Source organism: Eptesicus fuscus, chromosome 7 (assembly GCF_027574615.1).
Source record: "Eptesicus fuscus isolate TK198812 chromosome 7, DD_ASM_mEF_20220401, whole genome shotgun sequence".
NCBI lineage: Eukaryota > Metazoa > Chordata > Mammalia > Chiroptera > Vespertilionidae > Eptesicus > Eptesicus fuscus.
Genome location: NC_072479.1, coordinates 81,360,363 through 81,383,073, shown reverse-complemented (window position 1 = coordinate 81,383,073; position 22,711 = coordinate 81,360,363). Strand labels below are relative to the sequence as shown.

The 22,711-nt window shown below is 38.0% G+C and overlaps 1 protein-coding gene across 7 annotated transcripts in view; it reads right to left on the bottom strand.

The window, feature by feature from the left end:
• The window catches only part of EPS8 (epidermal growth factor receptor pathway substrate 8), a 178,006-nt gene that overhangs the window by 19,530 nt on the left and 135,765 nt on the right, over positions 1-22,711 (bottom strand). For 4 of the 7 annotated variants that reach the window (XM_028143985.2, XM_054719241.1, XM_028143984.2 and 1 more), the window contains 6 exons: positions 17,851-17,999; positions 14,480-14,663; positions 9,370-9,506; positions 5,651-5,759; positions 4,627-4,770; positions 3,405-3,440 (listed from right to left, as the gene is read on the bottom strand). In XM_028143985.2, the coding sequence (XP_027999786.2) occupies positions 3,405-3,440; positions 4,627-4,770; positions 5,651-5,759; positions 9,370-9,506; positions 14,480-14,663; positions 17,851-17,999 (759 nt within the window). The remainder of the gene's footprint in view (positions 1-3,404; positions 3,441-4,626; positions 4,771-5,650; positions 5,760-9,369; positions 9,507-14,479; positions 14,664-17,850; positions 18,000-22,711) is intronic. The other 3 variants (XM_054719243.1, XM_054719244.1, XM_054719242.1) reach the window with 2 other exon arrangements.

The window sequence follows — 22,711 nt, the reverse complement described above, 5'->3', positions numbered from 1 at the left end:
GAAAATAAACTTATCTATCTAGACTGGATTGTGGAGATCATGAAACTTGACCTTTTCCATTTCACAGCTGAGCAAATTGGAGCACAGATCATGAAACGCCTTCTTTAAGGTCACACAGCTAGTTAGGGGCAGAACCAGGACTAGAATTTCGTCTACCAAAACCTAGATTGGGGCTTTCCCACAGGATCACACTATCTCTTACTAAGAAACAGAGAAGACAAGACAATTTCTATTGAATTCACAGGTAATGACAAGACATTCATAATTATGTGTATCCTGATAAAGTCAGAATATCTGTAATAATAATCATATAGAGCACATAGACTTAATAATTAATAGTAAATGCAAGACCTCTTTAATGACACCTTTGAGTATATCAGAAATAACTGAGGGTGGATTGGTTTCTGCTCTTGGCATACAGCTTGAGAATCTGTATGGGCAAAAGGGTAAAACTAGCAGATGAACAGTGACAGAGTTAAGAGATCTGGGAACCAAGTCAAAAGAAATATGGGAAACATTATGTAGCGAGCAGATTCCAGGTGGGGACAGAGCACCCTGGGTGTCCACCTGTTGCACAGCTAAAATATTGCAAAGTCCTGCAATGCCCTACAACACAATTTCTATCGAAAGATATGTCATTTGTCTTCATTTCTCCATCATCCCTCATAAGCACTTACTTCCTTTTCCCTGTGGTTTCACTCAATCTATTTTTATGGTCCATATCTTTAATAAATTCTTTATTACCTCCCTCCCTTTTGTTTTCAAAACTTTGCTCAAGCCACGGGGGAAACACATTAGGTGGGGACGGCTGTCTTTACCGAGCTGTTAAAAATCACTCCGAAGGTGAGGACATTAAATAGGCTGATTCTCAGGGACATCCGGGGGCAATTCAACACCTATTCCGACTGGTGCCAGGTGCCAGCATCCCTGCCATCAGAAGACAGTCTCTAACCCAGCGTGTGAGCAACAGGCAAGGGCTGCTCTCGTGCCCTTCCCCCAGGAGCTGCCTTTATTTACATGCACTCCTTCACAGGAAGGCAGCATGGGTTAAGAAAATAAGAGTCAGGACTGTGCGCACTTCCCACATTGTGTGCCTTGTAGGTTCTCTATGGAAGTAGTTTACATCTAATTCCCTTATTCCCACCATTTACAAGATGTCTACATTCTAAGTGAATTACACAATCTGGATTATTATTTTTGCAAATTATAAAACAATTAAAGAATTGCAATCAAAACAAAATGATGCATAAGGCAAAAATCCAATTCCAAGGTCGGGGACTGATCAGAGCAACTTTTATCCCAGTATAATTCACGGTGAAGCTATTCTAAGAAAATACCCCTGTAAGCACTCAAACAGCGAAAACTCTGTCTTTACAAATTGAGATGTCAATCTTTTCTAAGCACTATTTCCACACTAGCTGAGGACATCAGAGTCCGGGCTGTCGGAGAAATCCACCATCCTGGGTCCCAATCCTGGCTTCACACAGCTACGTGACTGTAGGCAAGTTACGTCTCTGCGCCTCAGTTTCCTCAGATATTAAATGTTCCTATTTCGTAAGGTTGTGATGGGGATTAGAAATTAGATTTGTGAAGTGTTTAAACCATGCCAGGCACACAGCATGTGCACCGTCACTGGCACCGTCCCGTGGAGTATAACGCCATTGCTCTCTGTGAGCGTGAAGGACGCATAAGCAATGAATCCTAAGATATCTCAGTGCAGTACAGTGAGGGATACAAAATGTTTTTTGTAAGAAGTTTCTTTAAACGTCAACATTTTGATATCATTGGAAGGAAGAGACGGGAGAAAGTGTGTGGGCCATGTCTAAGGAGAGTGAGGGTCACTGCTCCTAACACACAAGCACAGAGGGGGACAGCAGGGCGCGAGGGAGGACCTGCTCAATGCCAGGCTCTGTCTTCCTCTTTATCACGTGCAAGATGCCGGCATTCAGTAAATGTTTGTGGCGTGAATGAATGAGAAGATGAACAGGACATAGAATTGCTTTTGATATGTTTGTAATCCAGGGGAGTTCTATCGGGTTAGGGTGTTAGGGTCACTGGAATCTACATCAATCTCTATTGTCAATCTGAAGTGAGCTGCAAGGTTTCTTGTTGGTTTCGATAAAAGGTATCCGGCAGCACTGTTGTAGAGATATAAAATGATGGACATATATTTCCAAGGATGCTTTTTTCTTGTCTATCTTACTCTAATCATTGTGTGTGTGTGTGTGTGTGTGTGTGTGTGTGTGTGTGTGTGTGTGTTTTATCCAGGCTTTCAGAATAGAAATCCTTTTATAGTAGTATTTATGTCAGATAGCAGAGGGCAGACTGTCAAGCTTGCTTATTAAAATTTTACAAGATTCTGGTGGTTTTGTTGGGCTCAGCCCCAAATTTTTAGGAGGTGATAAAAAAAAAAAATAGATTGTTTTTAATACCAGGGCGCGTGCGCACACACACACCCCCCCACATAAACACATACACAGAGCTTTTGTACACATGTCCACATACTTCACCACATTCAGAGTTGCATCCAGAAATTTTCAGAAGACAGTCAGATAGTGTTAAAAAGTTTAAAAGGGAGAAGCCCAAACATGCAATTCCCACAGTTTCTATTTACATAAAGTAGCAAAACAAACTCCTGAAACCTGTGAGCACTTAAAAAACTTCTTGGTTGTGCCAAAGTTGACAAAAATATAAGATGAGGCTCTGTTCAAAACAGGAGGGACAGATTTTATGTTCTCACAAAGTACTCTCTCTACCTAAAATATGTATTTATAGTTTTTGGTTCAATTTTAGACAGAAGCAACCTTGAAACAGAAAAGCCAACTATGGCTCAAGTCAGGAATCAAAACTGAAGAAAAAGAGAGGCCTAAACAGTAAACAGGCAGAGGTAAAAGAAGTTAAACTCCTTAGGAAATCTCGGGGCAGGGAGAATACTTAGAATTTACATTATTTGCAAGTTTTCGATATTTTATCAAAGTTTGCCCATGTCTAGCAACAATGCACACAAATAGAAATAAACTTGGATAATGTTTTTAACACCTAAAATATAAACTCAGATTCTGCTCACATACAGCTATGAGGGACATACTTGTGAATAGTGACTTTAACAGTCAGTCATGGGTTAAACATAAAAACAGTCCCTAGAGCTCAAAGCGGGTAGACTCTATCCCTGTTTTTGGCATACATTTCAAGCATACACTCCTAACACTGTTTAAGGAATTCAGTCAAAACCTCTATAGGAAAGAACATGAATAATTCACATTTATAAACCAGACAGAAGCCTCTATTATGTCAAGTCACCACACCTCGAAATCAGAAAAGAAAGAACTTAGGAAAGAAAAAGGTAATAAAACCAAGTCAGAAAATTCACTTCAAAAACCCACAGGAAATGGAAAAGACCATACCTTGAATAACTCAAACTCCTTCTTTGGCATCAACAGCTAATGACAAATAATGAACATAAAATAAGTACGTAATATAGATGTACATCAGGCCAGCCAAAACGTAAGCACAGCACACAGAATTTCCATTGCCAAACCTTTAAGTTATCAAGATATATACATTGTACACTAATTCTTTCTTTTAAATGTCTGTTTGATTCTTGGATTCCAATAAGGCAGGAGTGGATCTGGACAAGTGCAGGAACTCTCAAGGCTCAATTGCTATGAGGAGCCAGAAGTGCTTGAGTGAATAGTCATGGCAACACATGATCACAATCTCAGTTTGGACTTTCTGTGTTTTACTAAGTCTAGGCATGAAAATTAACTATTTCACGGCATATTCTATGTAGCTTCTACTCAAATTTATGACATTTTTACGTGGTCAGATATGATCTTTTGCTCACAATTCTGAAAATTAAAAGAATTCTTCCTGGGACATGGAGAGAAGCCACCCCAGGCTCGGAGGCTACACATGGGACAGTCCATCTATTCTGGCTCTGTTGGCAGATCTGACTCTAGAGATCCTGTCAGACCAAACATCCCAATACTTGAGTAGCAAGTGAATCCAGGTGTGAAGGTGAATGCCTTAACCAGCATCACTTCAATTCTGGAAAGGTGGCATAGGACTCGAGGATTGTTCAATGATCAAGAAGAGAAAGCCTGACCCATGCAACCTATAGCATAAGTACATTGTAATCTTAAAATCAAGAGAGGAAAACTGAACAAACACTCAGGTGGAGATAAGTGCAAGCTCAAGGTTGGCCAGTGGCAGAACATGGAAGAGAATGAGGGCAAAGGCTGGTGCAGATGAACTGCTGGATCCTCCAGCCACTGTCTACGCACCATCGCCTAACAAGAGGAAGCCACTGAATAGAAGGTAAGAGTGAGCAGGCAGAAATACTGCTTCTTCAAATGTTAAAAACATTGAAGAATGAAAATAATAGCATTCAGAGAAACAGTCATTTACTGGAAAACATTTTGAGCAATATCCTAAATATCTGAACCATAAAACATATGTATAATTCTTCCTTATGTCTCTCACCATTGCCCCCAAAATACCCTAGAAAAAAATTATACGACCAATTAAACCTCAAAATGATTAACACACAAAAAAAAATATTTAAATCCTTTTTAAGAGTAATAAATTTTAAAATTTGTTAAAGTTTTGCTCAAAAATCATAATTACCTGTATGGTGTGTGTGTATGGCGGATCAGCACGCACTAATCCAGATTCTGTAGGTCTCACAATATCCAAAATGTTATTTGGCACAAATCCAGATTCTCCGCTTGCATTTCGAACTTTCCACCACTGCTTCCTATCATCCAGGATCTGTCATTATGCGAGAAAATAGAGACATCATTTCTGTACCAAAACCAATCCATGAAGGAAATTCAATTTTTACTTCTAGATCAAGAAACTTTTTTTAACTTCTAGTAAACTGACTTAGCATAAACATGTTGTTCTAACATGAATGATTCATAGGAATTACACTAAGTATTACAATTATTAGTATAGATCAGGTATGGGGCCACTATCGTGAATCTATCCAAGGCCTAGATTACCTCTCAAAACTGTGTATTGGCAATATACCTGAAGTACTTATAGGTAACTCAGACAACTCGGTTAGAAAGGTCTGCATGTTGTCTCCATCCTTGGAATAAAAAGGAAAACTATGCAAACCTTGTGTGTTTTTTTTTTTTAAAACTGCTGTGTTTATCCCACATTATAATTTAAAAAGATTAACACTCAGTTATAAACTAAGAAAAGAGAGTTGGGAGTCATGGTAGATTATTCCAACAACCCTTACTTCACTCAGCGCTGGGTATATTTGTGCCAGGGTACTAGGACAGGAAGAGGGACAATGTTTTCTCTTATTAAAATATAGGGTACATATACATGGGACTTGATAAGTAGCCTTGATTCTAAAATGAATAAAGCCCAGGAGGAGAAAGAGGGCAACGTAAGCCCAGAAACCCACCCCAACTCGACCCCCGAAATGAAACAAACTGACCAATAACAAACAGATAAAGTACTTCCCCTCCTAAAAGGACACAGGTACCTAATCTGCTCTACCCTTAGTAAAATAAAATGATACTGAAGAATAATTGCTTGACCTCAGCATTCCTTTGAGAAAGGTTTAGGTATATACCCAAAAAGGAATAGAATAAATCCACTTTACTAAGAGTATGTAAAGGTAAAATGCTACTACCTCTAAAATAGCATCCTTTTGAACTGAGAGCTCACTGTTGTTCCTTGCCACAAACTCATACTTGGATTTGGCATATTTCTTGGGTTGTGTTACTTGTGGATCATAATGTCTATAAAAAGAAAGAAAAAAGATTATTCTGCTAGCTCTTCCTACAGGCTGAAAACGGAAGTAAAACACTAAGGTAAGTCAATTCCTACCAGGAAACATTCTGACAAATTATTTTGACAGTAGTTTAGTTTTATGATATTTGATGGAATATGAAAATTAAAAGAAACTTTGGACTTTTCATTATTAAAATGAACAAACTATGGCTAGGGCAAAAATATGTAATGCGAATTCACAAGGCTAGTTGGCACTAAGCCAAATCTAGACTGCAAGTCTGAATTACTTAAGCACTAAATATACCTTGTGGATATTGCTTTGTTAATTATCTTCTTCTACCATGAAAGAATTAGGATAAAGATCAATGTTAAATTTTTATATTAAAAAAATCAATAAAAATATTTTTTAAGTTGGAAATAAAAACAATGTTAGCCTTTTACATAAAATTAAAGGGGACTGAAGATAGTTTCCAGAGTAGTAACTTCAATTATATGTTGATTTCACTATTCAAGTAATATGTTTAATTTATTAACCAAATATATATTTAAGAATTATGACTGTCCAATTTTAGGAAAGCTTTATCCAGTTATCTAAGTTGCAAGGGAAGGGATGGATTAAGTACAAACCAATAACACTTCCAAATTAATTAAATAATTTACTATAAACTTATTTTAATAGGAAGGACCTAAGAGTTCTATACTTAAAAAAATAAAACTTTCTTAATAAACCAAATACTTCTTTTCATCATTAACTTACCATTAATAGATTTAACAACATAATTAAAAAACTTTGGTATATAATACAATAAAACCTTGATATATATCAATAATGAACTAATATTATTTTCTTCATTTTAATAATAAAATAACTTTAACTGCTATGAATTAATTTTACGCTCTAATCTTCTCCTCCATTTACAACCCCACATTTCCTCACATATCTCTACAATATGAAAAGCAAAAGGGACTAAAATGGCTCGTCATCCTTCTCCTCTTAACGTGGCCATTCTTTTTGCTGCCCACCAAGGTCCTCAGATAGCTATGGACACAATGTATCCTGTCTCCATAGGTAAATGGTTCTTCTTAGATTGTGACTCCAGAACAAGAGGTTCAGGGACAAAGAAAAAAGATGAGCTGTAAGATATACTAACTATTGGCTATTCTTGGTATATTTAAAAAATGAGAAAAAGTGAAACTATAGCTAAATCATTATTATACATTATTAATAATAAGAATTCTAAACTGTGTTCCATGGATTTCCTATCCTTATGTCTAGTATATGATCCTATTCTATTAAGATTTCATTGGGAGTCGGGGGAGAGGATAAGATAAAAGATTCAATCACTCCCAAACTTACAAAAACAGTTTCTATCTTTCCTCCCTCATGTTCTTCTCTCCTACGATCTGGAAAATAAGCACAACTGATAATGCAGAGCTGAGTACCGTAACACAGGCAAAATAACTCTCTGCCACTGTGCACTCAATAATCAGCAGGTTAAAGAGAAAACGGCTGCATTTCTCCTTTAAGTTTTTGCTATCTTGAGTGTCTCAGAAGCGATTGCCAGCATGCACTTACAAAGTACTTCAGAATTTACAAATCTTCACTTTCTCACTTTCTATAGATTAAACCTGGGTATACACTGACCATAGCTATCAATTTGAAAAATCAGACCTTGTAATTTTTCAGATGTACCAAAATTTCCTAAAAGACCTGGAATGAATAAAAATGATATGGTCTCTGTTTCTGATTTGGAATAACAGATTTACATTTAATATAGGGTAGACATGGAGAAAGCAACGACCCAAGACTTCGCTAAAACACTACTTGCTTTTGAATGGCAGTAAACTATAATCCTTCAAAGGTGAGGGCTGTTAAGTTCAACAGGTGATTTCTCTAATGACATAGTAATTTCACCGAACAGTGAATATACTTCAGATGGTATTTACTGCATTCTTGGAATATAACAGAGTTTAAGATGAATAATAATTATTATAAAAATAAATTCCAACCCTCTGTGTATTTCATATCAAATGAGAACTTTCAGTTTTTACAATAATGATGACAAATTTTCTTAGCAACACAGATAATTAATGACCTAGGTGTCTATTAACTATCCAGCCCCTATTATAACAGCCCAGCTGAGAGGTGGGCTCCATAAAGACAACTGAGTTATATGGTCTACCCACTACCCAATGTATTTTTAAAAAATTCTTTCTGTGGCTAAGTTTTGGTAACTCTAAGATCTATACACTTGAATACCCCTTCATGAAATTTTCATCACTAAATTCCATTTAAATTTATGAAATTCACCACAGTATTCTCTAAATGAAGTAAAAATATGTAGCAACTTTTAAAAGAATGTCCCTTACATAATCTGTGATGTATAAAATTCCATGAGAAAACTGATGCTGTTTTCTAGTTACCTAGCTGTGAAAAACCATCCCAATTTACTGGAGTTATGAAACAAAAGGAAAAAGTAAGAATCACTAATCTGAAAAAACTTCTTGATTATTGACAACTAAGACAGAAACAAAGGAAGAAGAAAATATGAGGATGAGTAATGAGTTAGTCAAGAAGAATTTCAATGAAATAACTTTTAAACTTCAAAAGTGATTTTCATGTATATCTACTAAAATTGCACCTAAAATTAAAAAGTATTTCATGTTGACATTTGCAAAATGTATTATTCATTGCTGACTCTTCTTTGCACTCAATTAGAATACCTGTATAATTTTCACACCTTTTAGTTAAATATTAACTATCTCATCATTCCCAACAGAATCTCACCTTCTTTAGATTCTATTAAGAAAAGAGCATACTGGAAAGATAAATAAATAAATAACTGGGACACTCGTGGTGAGTGAGGCTTTGAGGTAGGAGAGCACAGAACAAGCTCTCTCCCCACTTCATCGGAGTGATCATTCTCCCATATCCTTGCTACCAACATTTCACCTTTTCTTTGTCTTATATGGGTTGGCCTCTATGTCAACCTCACTTGTAGTGGCTGGAAAACGAGATTGAAAAAGTGAACCTATTCCAATTCCTTTATTGCTTACCCATCTCAATTTCCCATCTCTACCTATATTAAATTTTTTGAGAGAGAAAATGTGGGGAAATTAATAAAATGTAAAACTGGAAAGTGAGAATACAGTAAGACAAAATGGTAAAATGGCAAATAAGGCATTGACTCCATTAAAATATTTAGTTTATCTTTAGTTTAAGTATTTCTATATCAAGAAAGATTTGTTTGTTTCTGGAGAGAAAAGATAAAAATTATCTCCTTTAAAAGATACAGAGCTGGAAAAATCCTTACAGACCATCTGGTGCAAACAGTTGAGAATTTTAAAGCCATTCTTCTTCTTAATTCACATATTTTGTCAGAAACATCATCTTAAGAAGAGAAAGTCATCCTGAGGCAGTTGTGCTATGTTAGAATTGTGGACTGGAGGTTTTGTCCATCAAAGCCAGTTCTATGATGGAACATCTGGAACTTTACAAATGACTGACAGATGGACAGTTTAAAGCAGTAGTGAACAATGCAGACACTGGCATCTCTATTTGCACTAAATCAGAGACAGTCATCCACAACTCTCCCAGTGATGCCCAAGGAATATTACCTATCTACATGGCGATTAGGCGTTGGCTTAAAAGCAGCAGCAGCGTCCCCTTGGTCCAGATGAGGCCCTCTTGTGTAAATGCTATTGAATGCATACCCCTCAGGTGGAGGTGGAAGGTACTCTGATACACTGGACTGCTGAAAGACAGGGAAGGAGAAATTAAAGCAGGGGTCCTCAAACTTTTTAAACAGGGGGCCAGTTCACTGTCCCTCAGACCGTTGAAGGGCCGGACTATAGTTTAAAAAACAAACAAACTATGAACGAATTCCTATGCACACTGCACATATCTTATTTTGAAGTAAAAAAACAAAACGGCAAAAACACCCGCATGTGGCCCGCGGGCCGTAGTTTGAGGACGCCTGGATTAAAGAATCACCAACATTAATTAACTGAATGAGCACTGACGTCAATCAATAAGAACACTCCGCTATACTGTGATCAGTTTCATTTTCAAGTAATTGCCCATTAAGTTAATAACCATTAAGTGAATAAATTATGAAATGGGGTAAATACATTTTGTCCAAGACCTATTTATAATAAGAAAAGTAATTAGAGCAAAGGCTAAATCTTAATTCTGGAAATGTCCAGGTATAAAAACAATACAAGCGTAACTCGGAGATACTGCGGGTTTGGTTCCAGACCACTGCAATAAAGCCAGTACCCAATAAAGCAACTAGTAATATTTTTGCTGCTGAATGGTCTGGCCTTCAATTTGTAAAAAACAAATCAAACAAACAAACAAAAAACACAACATCTGTGAAGAGCAATAAAGTGAGGCACAATAAAATGAGGTATGCCTATTCCATACATTCTTCCCTCAGGAATTTCAGTACTAGGTGATTTTAGGATTAGACAGACTTTAACAGCTTACATAAAATAAAAGTGGTTTAAAAACAACAACAAGACCCTTAACCCTTGCTTTCTCTGTTTAAGAAGCAGTCTTTTACCACTCTAGCAAGGTAAATATTGTCACATGAAAATCATCTGAACTCTGTGCATTGACATTATACCACCCTCTCATTTTTCTTATTATTTAAAATGTACACAGAAACTATTTTGTATTATTTTTTAAATGGCAGCACTATTATCAGATTTACTGTTAAAGAGAACATAAAAAGGCAGAAACACATTGATCTTAACAGTCAATAGTCCAGAAGGAGAAAATGCCAGAGTCACTTCCGTTTGCAGTTAACACAATTCAGACATGGGCTTACTGGGCTAACCAAGAGGAGACTGAGGTCTATGGTTTCACTGAGCAGCATGCTTCTAAAATTATGGGGAAAAACAAACAAAAAACAACAACACATTCATCTAAAGATTTTGTACTGCTCCATTTTGTAAAGTGAGGCATGGGGGATACATGACAGACTCTGAGGCACTAGGATTCCTTGGCTATTTCAATTGTTTATGTACTCCCGGAGGTAAATAGTTAAAATTGGGAATGGTTTAGAAAATTACTGGGCACCTGTTTAATACAGTTATTTCTAATGACAAAGTTGGCAGGAATAGGGCTGAGTTTATCACAGACTGAGCAGATGAGGTGTGTCTCCATGGTCCAGTGTTGATATTTAAATATCCATATCATATTATTCCTAGGAACTATATCGGGATGCTGCACTTAACACACAAATAAAAATAAACAATTTCCACCATTTAATTACCTTAGCAAACCATCAACAAAGTGAAAAGGCAATCTATGAAGTGGGAGAAAATATTTGCAAATCCTATATCTGATGGGGGTTAATATCCAAAATACATAAAGAACTCATACAACTCAGTAGCCAAAAACACAAAATCCAATTAAAAAATGGGCAGAGGAACTGAACAGACATTTTCTCAAATAAGTCATACAAATAGTCAATGGGTACATGAAAAGCACTTAGCATCACTAATCATCAGGGAAATCTAAGTTAAAACCACATAAGATACCACCTTACACCTGTTGGGATGGCTATTATAAAAAAGACATACGATAACAAAATGTTGACAAAGGTATAGAGCAAGGAAACTCTTGTGCTGTTGTTGGAAATGTAATTTGGTATAGTTATTATGGAAAATAGTATGGAGATTTCTCAAAAATCAAAAATAAAACTACTATATGACTCAGCTGTCCCACTACCGGGTATATTACTGAAGAAAATAAAATTAGGGTCTTGAAGAGATATCTGCATCCTGATGTACATTTCAGCATATTCATAATAGCTAAGATATGGAAACAGCCTAGGCGTCCATCAACAGATGAGTAGATAAGGAAGATGTGGTACGTATATGTATATAAGATATATATTACAATGGGATATTGCTCAGCCATGAGATATAAGGAAATTCTACCATTTGCAACATGGATGGATGAACCTTGAGGGCATTATGGTACGTAAAATGAGCCACACAGCAAAAGACAAATATTGCATGGTACCACTTATATGTGGAATCTTAAAAAAAAAAGTCAAACTCATAGAAATAGTAGAAAAATGGTTGCCAGGGGCTGGGGGAAATAGGAAGTTGGTGAAAGGGTATAAACTTTCTGCTATGAAAGGCCTGAGGATCTAATGTAAAACATGGTGACTATAATTTATAACATTGTATTATATAATTAAAATGTGCTAAAAGAGTCGAACTTAAATGTTCTCAACAACAACAAAGATAAATAAATATGTGAGGTGATGGCTGTGCTGATGTGCTAATTAACTAGATGGGGGTTAAAACATGGTAGTGATGCTTTACGTAAAGATACTTTAAATATCTTACATTTTTTGTCAATTATACCTCAATAAAGGTGAAAAATAAAAAACAAATAACTTAATTCAGTTTATCATTTCCCAAGGAGAGAGTAGGGGAATTAGATGATGAGGCAATTTTTTATTGAAGGCTGTTATAAATATAGGGAGGAGTTCAAGAAACTGTTAAAATCACCCACGGAGGGAGGCAACCAGGATGAGATCACCGGGCCCTGAGAGTGACTGGGAATGTCGGAGGGAGGAGGAAATGATGCCAAGTGACTCTGACGACCACACGGCCTGTGTGGACCTGCTGCCGGCTCAGCGGAAGTGAAGGCGCGCGCTGCCACCGCATTTGTCACTCCGCCTCACCTGTGGCCTCGATTCTAAACAAAACCTGAGTCAGCCAAGGCTTGCCCTGAATGTATGCATAATAATGGCAATAAAGTATAATAAAATCTCTCTTCTGGGAATGACTACATTTTTTATGCCTTTTCAATCATCAGTACTTGGCTTTTCAACAAAATCTTAGGGTATAAAATTTCCTAGAAATGCTAGCAGGCGCCTTTCATTTTTTTTTTTTAATCTCTGAGAAATCATTTATAACTGGAAAATGAGATAATGCATTATAAGGAAGGATTGTCAATAATTCTTCTTTTTAAAATTACTTGCTCAGTGAGAGGAGGTAACTTTTACACTGGAAGTCCCAAATACATTACCCTCTCTTTAAATACACAAACTGAAAAAGAACTCACAGAAGAGAACTCACAAATGTGAATTTCTGAGGCATAATTATAAAGTAGATGTATTTTCTTATTTAATATATGAAGACTCTAAGCTGGAAATTTCTATAATTTGAAAATAGTCAGCTGTAACTATAGCAACAGCAAGTGTAAAATGATTTCATGTTTGATTACATTTATCCCTCTAAAAACTCTGCTCTCTATGAGGAAAAAAACTCATAGTGATGAGGTCTGAACTATGAAATTACAGACAGGGATGAATGCCTGCCAACCACTGCCCAGAGCTCTGAGGTCATCTTCTTAATCACTCAGTTGGAGGGAAGGGCAGTTATGGACTCCACCTAAACCCTTATATGCAGCCAGAAGAAAAAGTTACATTAGAAAAAAATTATTTTCAAAGCAGTATGTTTGTTTTATTTTTTTAAAATATACATATTTTAAAATATTTTTTTAAAATATACATATTTCTCAATGAAACATCAATGATTAGAGAGAATCATTGATTGGCTGCCTCCTGCAGGCCCCACACTGGGGATCAAGCCCGCAACCTGGGCATGTGCCCTTGACTGGAATCAAACTCGGGACCCTTCACTCCACATAATAAAGAATGAAGAAAGGAGGGAGAAGAAAGGGAGAAAGAAAAGAATTAAGGCTTTCAGGAAAGACCTGCTTGGGACGAGCTTAGAGAACCTGGGTTCTGGGAAGTGTCTTGAGGGTCTGATGATGGGAGAGAAAAATGGAAAGAATAAGCCAGTGGTAGGAGGGCAATTCCCAGATAAAGAGAAAGAGAACACACTTAAAAAAGATGGGATCACTGGAGTTCAGGGAGCACTGGCAGGATGGGGGGCACTGGCAGGATGGGAGCCACTTGGCAGGATGGGGGGCACTGGCAGGATGGGGGCTGGCAGGATGGGGGGCACTGGCAGGATGGGGGCTGGCAGGATGGGGGGCACTGGCAGGATGGGGGCTGGCAGGATGGGGGGCACCGGCAGGATGGGGGGCACCGGCAGGATGGGAGCCACTTGGCAGGATGGGGGGCACCGGCAGGATGGGGGCTGGCAGGATGGGGGGCACTGGCAGGATGGGAGCCACTGGCAGGATGAGGGGGTACTGGCAGGATGGGGGCACTGGCAGAATGAGGGTGCACCGGCAGGATGAGGGGGTACTGGCAGGATAGGGGGCACCGGCAGGATGGGAGCCACAGGCAGGATGAGGGTGCACCGGCAGGATGAGGGTACACCAGCAGGATGAGGGGGTACTGGCAGGATGAGGGTACACCAGCAGGATGAGGGGGTACTGGCAGGATAGGGGGCACCGGCAGGATGGGAGCCACAGGCAGGATGAGGGGGCACCGGCAGGATGAGGGTGCACCAGCAGGATGAGGGGGTACTGGCAGGATGAGGGGGCACCGGCAGGATGGGCTGGGGGACAGCTGGCAGGCTGGAAGGGATGATATGAACTCATATTGGGCTTTACAGGAAAATAGAAACTGTCACAACAATGAGGTGAGAGAGAGAGAGGTAACTAAGGGCAGAACATTTCATCACTGATTCTAGAATATATCTTCAGATAAAAAGAGAACTCAGTGGAATTATAATAAATTGCACAGACCATAGTATTTTCTGCAAAAGCTATGTTAAAAACCTTCACCTCTGAGGAGTATCTCTTTGCTTCATGTCTGTGTTGATGTTCTGCTACATTTGCCACGGTGCCAGCCAGCTGGTAAAGGTCTTGTTCCATTGGAGCGCCCATGAAGTTCAGCATGGGGGGCTCCCAGCCACTGCGGAACCGTGGGACATACGGTGCAATAAACTGCTCTTTTGGCCACTCTGCTCTGTAGAAGGACATTAAGATGCACAAAAAATAAAATTAAGAAATGTATTCATGCTCAAGGCTAGCTAAAAAACACAAATGCATAAAACGACAAAAACGGTGCATACCTAATCTGCTTTCCCTGCACCAAAAAGGGAAAGTAAACATGTTCACCTCATATTTAACACATATAAAATGAAAGGAGGATTGAATTCTGCTTCATTACCTGTTTTTACACCATGCCTCAAATCCTCATTCATTCAACTTTTAAACATGGGTATATGTTTTCGAAATTTGGGAAGGGACCGTGAAGCTAGAAATGTGCTAAGTATTTAGAACATAAACTTCTCTAGTATCTAAAGTAGCTTCAGATTGTCATCTTTCCCTTCATTCCCCTCCCATCATCTGAAACCTCCTGATATTGGATATATTTTTCAAAAGAGAAACACCAGAGAATGTTCTTAAGATTTATGATTTTTTAAGTTATGAAGTCCCCAAAAATAAAACATTGCTGATTTTGTAAATTAAATGTATCAGCTACATTTTAATAAGTAAAATCAAGTTAGGACTAGTCTGTAATCACCATCATTATCCATTCATTTTTTAATGACTTTGAGTGACACTTATTTCTACAAGCCCCTAATCACTCATGAACCATAAAAATAACTAGGACAGAAATTATGGCTTCATTTCTGCTAAAATTTGTTTATCTTTCACACCTGATTTAATTCTTCAGATTATATTTCTACTATAATGAAATTAGCCATTGCATTCAGATTATTATGTACCTTCATGATTATTTTTATCTTTATGAGTTTTTAAGTCAGTGTATTCATTCCCTAATACTCTTAGAAATTAAAATAGCTTGTTCAGGCTTATCATAAAATCATAATATACATAAATCTAGTAGGTGTAAGAAATCTATTTTATGAGTTTTTACATGGTATGATATACACATAGTATGATATAGGGTGTTATATTAATATTAGAGGCCCGGTGTGTGCACGGATTCATGCAACAGTAGGGTCCCTTGGCCTGGCCTGCGGTTATTGGGCCTAAACCGGCAGTCAGACATTCCCCGAGGGCTCCCAGATTGTGAGAGGGCGCAGGCCAGGCTGAAGGACACCCCCCCCCCCATGCACGAATCCGTGCACCAGGCCTCTAGTATTTTCAAAATAAAAACAACTGCAGGGCTTTTAAAAAGCTTTCTTCTTGGTAAAACATTCAATGTGTAAACCATATCCTAACACAAGTAGTTGCCAAAGTCCAAATGGTTTGGATTTTGGGAATGGTTTATATGTTTCAATTGAAAAAGGAAAACAAAATAGTGCCATTACTTTTAAGCTAGCCCTTTCAAAAGCATTAGGAAGCCTGACTGGTTTGGCTGCTCAGTGGATAGAGCGTCAGGCTGCAGACTGAGGGGTCCCAGGTTCGATTCCGGTCAAGGGCATGTACCTTGGTTGTGGGCACATCCCCCGGGGGGGGGGGATGTGCAGGAGGCAGCTAATTGATGTTTCTCTCTCATCGATGTTTCTAACTCTCTATCCCTCTCCCTTCATCTCTGTAAAAAATCAATAAAATATATATATTTTTAAAAAGCGCATTAGGAAGACAAGCTTGTAAGTGACCATAGTGAGTGATTCCTTCCCTCCTTAAGTATTGAGAGAAATAAAAAGACTTGGAAAGCCCTAGCTGGTTTGGCTCAGTGGATAAAGCGTCAGCCTGCGGACTGAAGTATCCTATATTTGATTCCGGTCAAGGGCATATGCCTGGGTACAGGCTCAATCCCCAGTGGGGGGCGTGCAGGAGGCAGCCAATCAATGATTCTCTCTCATCATTGATGTTTCTATCTCTTGCTCCCTCTCCCTTCCTCTCTGAATCAATAAAAATATATTTTAAAAAAGACTTGGAAAAATAAGGAAAGCAAAAATTATTTATTCATGTATAATGAAGAGAAACATTTTTATAACTTGCTTTGCTCAGCAAACTTGAACACTGCAATTGTTAATGATCTGTTTTCCACAATCACTTTATTGACAAGATACAATTCTTAAAATTACTCCCTCCTCCTTTCCATTTCCACACCACAATTCTAGTCCCAGATCTGACTTTGGATGGTAAACACACAATGCAATATATAGATGATGTATTATAGAATTGTACAACTGAAACCTATATAAACCTATATAATTTTATTAATCAATATCACCGCAATACATTTAATAGAAAAATTTAAAAAATAATGAACTATAGCATTATTATCCAAAGGGGACTCTTTGCCTCTAGTTACTTCTGTCCTTGTTTTTATTAAACTCAACTACAAGAATGATCTTTCTAAAAACACATATGTGTTTATATCACACTCTAGTTCACAAAGTTATCGGTTCTCCACAGCCTATAGAGCCTTGCTCCAACTCCATAGCATGGCACTGAGAGCCTTCATAACCCAGCCCTGCTCATTTCTGTTTGCCTCATTTAACACCATTCCTCCTCCCTATTCTCCACAATCCCCCACTACCCAAAGTCTATGTTCTAGTTAAACACATATTCATATTTCAATCTACTGCTTCATGCCTTCCCTCAAGCTTCTCTCTCTACTGGAAAGATCCTGTCTCTGCTATGTATTTGTGGAAATCCTATCCATCCTGCTGACAGGCAGCTTAGAGAAATAATTATGAACATTGACTATAGGGCCAGATTGCCTAGGTTCAAATCCCAGCTCTGCCACGTATGAGTTGTTTGGCTTTGGGCAAATTAGTTTATCTCTCTATGCCTCAATTTCCTAATCTGTAAAATGGGAATAATAACGTACCTGTGTAAAGTGAATGAAAGAGTGACTAGCAAACTCTTGTGTATGTTTATGTCTATATAGAAACATGCATCTCTCTACTTAATAGTTTTAGCTATTGATTTTAAATGCCAGCTCTTCTTTGAACACTAACTACCCTCCTCTCTAAATCCTCTTCCTGACCGTTTCACCTTGCCAACCAATAGCAGTTTGTTTATGAGTCAGTTTGGCATTTATTATGCCTTGTATTCCATACACCTCTATGTTCTCCCCCAGACTTTTAACCTTTCATGGGTTTTCATCTGTAACACCTAGTCTTCATACATAGAAGGTTAAATAAATGTCTTGTTAGATCCATGCAATAAACAAATAACAATACTTAAAGTATTATAGGTATTAGACGCTAAACTCATATGTTTACCTGGCTTTCATCCAAGTTTCTCCCAATGACATCCACAGCTGTCTTTCATCTGTATTGACAGTATAATTTAAGAAATCAATTGTATCTTTAGTCAATAGGGGGCTGAGTACTGAACTGGCTAGTTCAGGACCTCCTGTTGCCTGCACCACCTAAAAACACAATACATCATATTTTAGCAAGACGATGACGATATTTATATATTTTCAAAAGCCATGCCAAAACAAGCACTGGTTTTACAAATTCAAATTAACTTTTGATGTTGTGCAATGCACTACTGAATGAAAAACAGCTTGCCGGATGATCTGTCCAGACTGATGGTGACTAATAATCTAAAATGAAAAGTTAATAATTTAACAGCTTTCACAGGCTCTGTATATTGGCTGAACATCACTGTACTTTACTTGGAAAATACTAATATCTTTACAGAGATTTCTAAGTCAGATGGTTTAACCAACTCTGCTTTTTGGTGTGCTTTTTGTTTTGTTTTGTTTTGTTTTGTTTTAAAAAAAGATTATCTTCACTGGAAATCTATTATGCCAAACTTGAAAAATATGGCTATAGAGAGGAAGACTATGCTCAAGCTAACAGTCTGTGGCTGTGCCTACAAATATGTACAAAAATAAAAGGACCTAAAGAGAAAAGTGAAAGAATGAGAAATGGGACTCTGAATCTATGTATTTTTCCCCAGAATTTAATCCAAGGAAATTGTCCTGACTTGAAATGGATAATTTAATGACTAGCACAAATAAATGAACAGGTGTAACTCCCTGATAAACAAAGTGAAGATAAGAGGATCTCTGAAAACTGTTCCATATTTACTTCTCAGGGGCTATTTCCTGGCTAAAGAATGGCAGTTATTATCTCCTAGAGCAGAAACATGAGCCCTTTTATAGAAATCTCACCTTCCCAGAGATGTGGCACAAGAAGGAAGAAATGTGCTTTGGAATGGTGCCAGACTAACAGTCACCTTCTCCCCAGTCGTCCAGGTGTTCTGAGCCTGCTGTGCTATGCAGACCTCTGTGTATTTGACATGCTGCTTCCCAGCCTCCCAGAAGGCCCTCCTCCATCATCAGGTACCACTTCTTCTGGAAAGCCCTTCTTAACTCCACAATGTACCTCTGATGCACCTTTATGTCCCCCAAATCATTTATGCATATTAGTAACAAATTACATTATAGCTTATGGCTTATTTTTTAGTTTCTGCTCCCTTGAGGACTTGAACCAAGACTTAGCTGATTTTGAATTGCAATAGACATAGTGTTATAGGAATGAATGAGAACAAACAAAAAAATAAATAAAGGATAAGGGAGGTGGGCTCTCACTGAGAACAAAATCTACCTTGACAACCGGCATAGTCATTATTTCCAAGCCTTAGAGTAAGTACTTCCAGTAAATACATAAGGATGGCTATGAGGGAAAAGTAAAGAGTAAAGGAGTAGAGGAATATTAAAATCTTCGTTTTCACAGAGGGAAGAGGGAATAAAACTAAAGCAGGTAAATAAAAGGCTATGGGCCAAAGTTCCCTCTCAAGAATGTGAGTAGGCACGTGTGCATGCATGTGTGCTGTGGATATGCTTGCGTACAGACACTGAGGGTACAGGTTTAAACTCCAAGGTTTAAAGCCACTAGACTTCATCTGGCTATAAGTCAGGCCCGAATAAATATTCCTTCCCATCTCCACATAAAATGTCTGGGCTCCATAGGCAGAACATTACATGGAGTAACAGAAATATGATGATTGGGAAGACCATTAACAAGGAGTCACTTTTCAGAGAAAAAAAAATCTAAATGTTTTCAGATACCTAGCCTAATTAGAAAGATTACATTTTGTATGTTATGGAAACTAGTCCCTTTATTTTATATTCCTACTTTGTGTAATGACTCAATATCTGCTTATAATCTGTGAAAGTGTGAAATAAATGAGAGGAGGTGGCAAAACTGCATCATGAACAATACTTCCTTATACTCAAACTGAGATAGTATCAAATGTGTTAAAGAATAAAGAATACAAATTTTGTTAGTGAGCTAGAATCAGTTTCTTTGCATATGAATGGCCTTCTAATTTTAAAAATGCTTATACAGCAAGAATTATTCAACTATAAACAGACAAGTAGAAACCTGATGCTCTATATATAGCAGCAACATATGGAAGCATTCATAAATTACTGACGTAGCCTTGGACTTTCATCTTCTAATCTCTTATTGCCCAGTTCTGACTTCATGCTGATAATGTTACTTACTTTCCTGTCTGTAAAGCAATATCCATTTCAAATTCTACGTCAGGTCTTGTCTAGTTACCCTTGGTGAAAGAAGAATGAGATTTATTCCTTTATATTACTTGGATTCTCTTTTTCCCCCTTTTCTTCCCTAACATTCAAGTCAAAGCTATGAGAAATGCTGAATTGGCTCCATTTTTTTTAATAAACATTAAAGAACTTAATGACCATAGTCTTTATATGGTCTAAATAAAAAACAGTGAAATGTATCTGATTCATATAATTACTATTCTTACTCTTCAAAAAAAATCACAGGAGCAGTACACAAAGCAACACTAACAGTTATTATTGCTACTGTCATTCTACAAAGTCATCGTTTGCTCTTTGACAGGGTGAATCACTCACAGTCACTCTAAACATTCCTGCCTTAGCCCCCAAAACAGGAAACTCTGTCTTCCTGAAAGTTTTTAAAAGAGGTTCTTCCTCCTTTCCACTTCTCTCTCATTTGTCTTCCCCACAAAAAGGGGAATTTGTGGAATTATAGAAAAGGGTGATTTGTAGCCCAGTTTCCTTAGGATCTGTCTTCGCGTGAGGCCAATTGCTCCATCTGCTTGCTATTGCCATGCTTTTCTGAAACTTCAGCACTTTCCTCTGTGCACCCTTAAATATTATTCCAGCTCATTCTGCCAGCTCTCCTGCAGAACAAAGGCACTGTACATAAAGCCAGCTTGGAGAACCCGCTGCTATACTATTCGTAAATATGAGAAATATAAAATGGGAAGGGAAGTGCATTACTGTGCCCACTTCATTAAATGTATAAGGAAAGAGCACAGCTGTGTATTAAGAATCTAGAAAATAAAAATGTGTATCTTGGATCCTGGCCTATTACACAAGTGGTATAACCTTTTGTTGAATAACATTCCAGCTGCTTCACAAAGGGAATTGTTCCCAATACACCATTTTGTTAGCTCCAAAAATTATACCTCATTCAAAATATACATGTGGAGAAGGAAGTTTTCTCGAGGGAAAACTGTGTTATGTGCATATCACCACACCACGAACATAGTGTGCAGGCCAAAGACTTCCAACTGTCCCCTAGTGTCCCTTCTCCTCCACTTCCTCCTAGAAGAAGCCTCTGCATTTTAGATGGACACAGAGCCACTCAATGGAAACTATATTGCTTTAGTGTTACGTGTGGCCCCATGAGGAAGTTCAGGCCAACTGGATAATAGCAAAAATTATCTGTCTAAGCTCAAAGTTACTCTTTAAAGACAAAGCTGTCTTTGCCTTTGTACTGCTATTACAAGGACATGGAGGTAAATGAGCTTCCACTCTAGATATCTATAATAATAAAAGCGCAATATGCTAATTAGACCAGACGTCCTTCTGGACGAAGCCAGGGCTACAAGGGAAGCCCGGGTCCTGGGTGCCAGAGGGAAGCCGGTGCCAGTAGCCGGGGGAAAGAAGGCCTACTCTTGCACAAATTTCATGCATCGGGCCTCTAGTCTAACATAATTGCTCAATTCTTACTCTTGGAAACACTTTCTTCCTTTGACTTCTAGAATTCCACAATATTCTTGTGTTTCTTCTCCTGACTTACTGCTTCTTCTCAATCTTCTTTGCTGGCTTTTCCCATTTTTTGACCCTGAAACTGCCTTGGCTTCATCAGTCCTTGTCCGTCTTCTTTATTTATAATCACTCCCTTGGTGGCATCATTCAATTTCCTGGCTTCAAATTACTTCTCTATGTAGATGGTCCTCAAATTTATATCTCTAGGCCTGATTTCTCCACTGAACTCCAAATTCAAATATTCAACTACCAGTTCAAGTTTTTCCATCTGTACATAACTCAATTTTCACATGACTAAAACCGAATTCCTTATCTTCCTCCAAAACCCCATTTCACCCAGTCTTTACCAACTCAGTTAATAATCAGTCCATCTTTCCAGTCAGGCTAAAAATTCTTGGGTCTTGCACAGCACATCTAATCTACCAGCAGATCTTGTTGTTTCCATGGTTTATAACCAAAATCTGACTTCTTCTCATCACCTTTGATGTTACCTGGTCCAAACACCATAATCTCTTGTCTCCGTTATTTTAACAGCCATCTCAGTCCCTTCTTCCCCCAAATTTCTAATCATTCAGAAAGAACAATCCTTTCCTTCTCTGCTGAAAACTCTCCAAAAATGTTAAAGGTTTTACAATCACCTAAAAGGACCAACAATGTATGTCTGCGTGTTAATTTGCTGACCTTCTCCCTTACTCTGTTCCAATTACAAAACCAATATATTCCGAGAACATGATTTGCATATTATCACCTAAGAGCATTTATGTTAGCTATTCTCTGCCTGCAATTTTCTTTCTGCAGAAATCCATGTGACTCATTCCTTGCTTTGTTGGCTCAAATGACACCTTTTCAGTGAGTTGTTCCCTTAGCCAACCCTAATCAAAAATTGTAGCATGCACGCACGCACACGCGCGCGCGCACACACGCACACACACACACACACACACACACACACACACACACGCAAGTACACATGCACCCGAAACACTCCCTGTTCACCTTCCCTGCTGTATTTTTTCACATAGCATTTACTTTTAGTGAACTGTATTAATTATGAATTTATTTAGGTTATGGTTTAT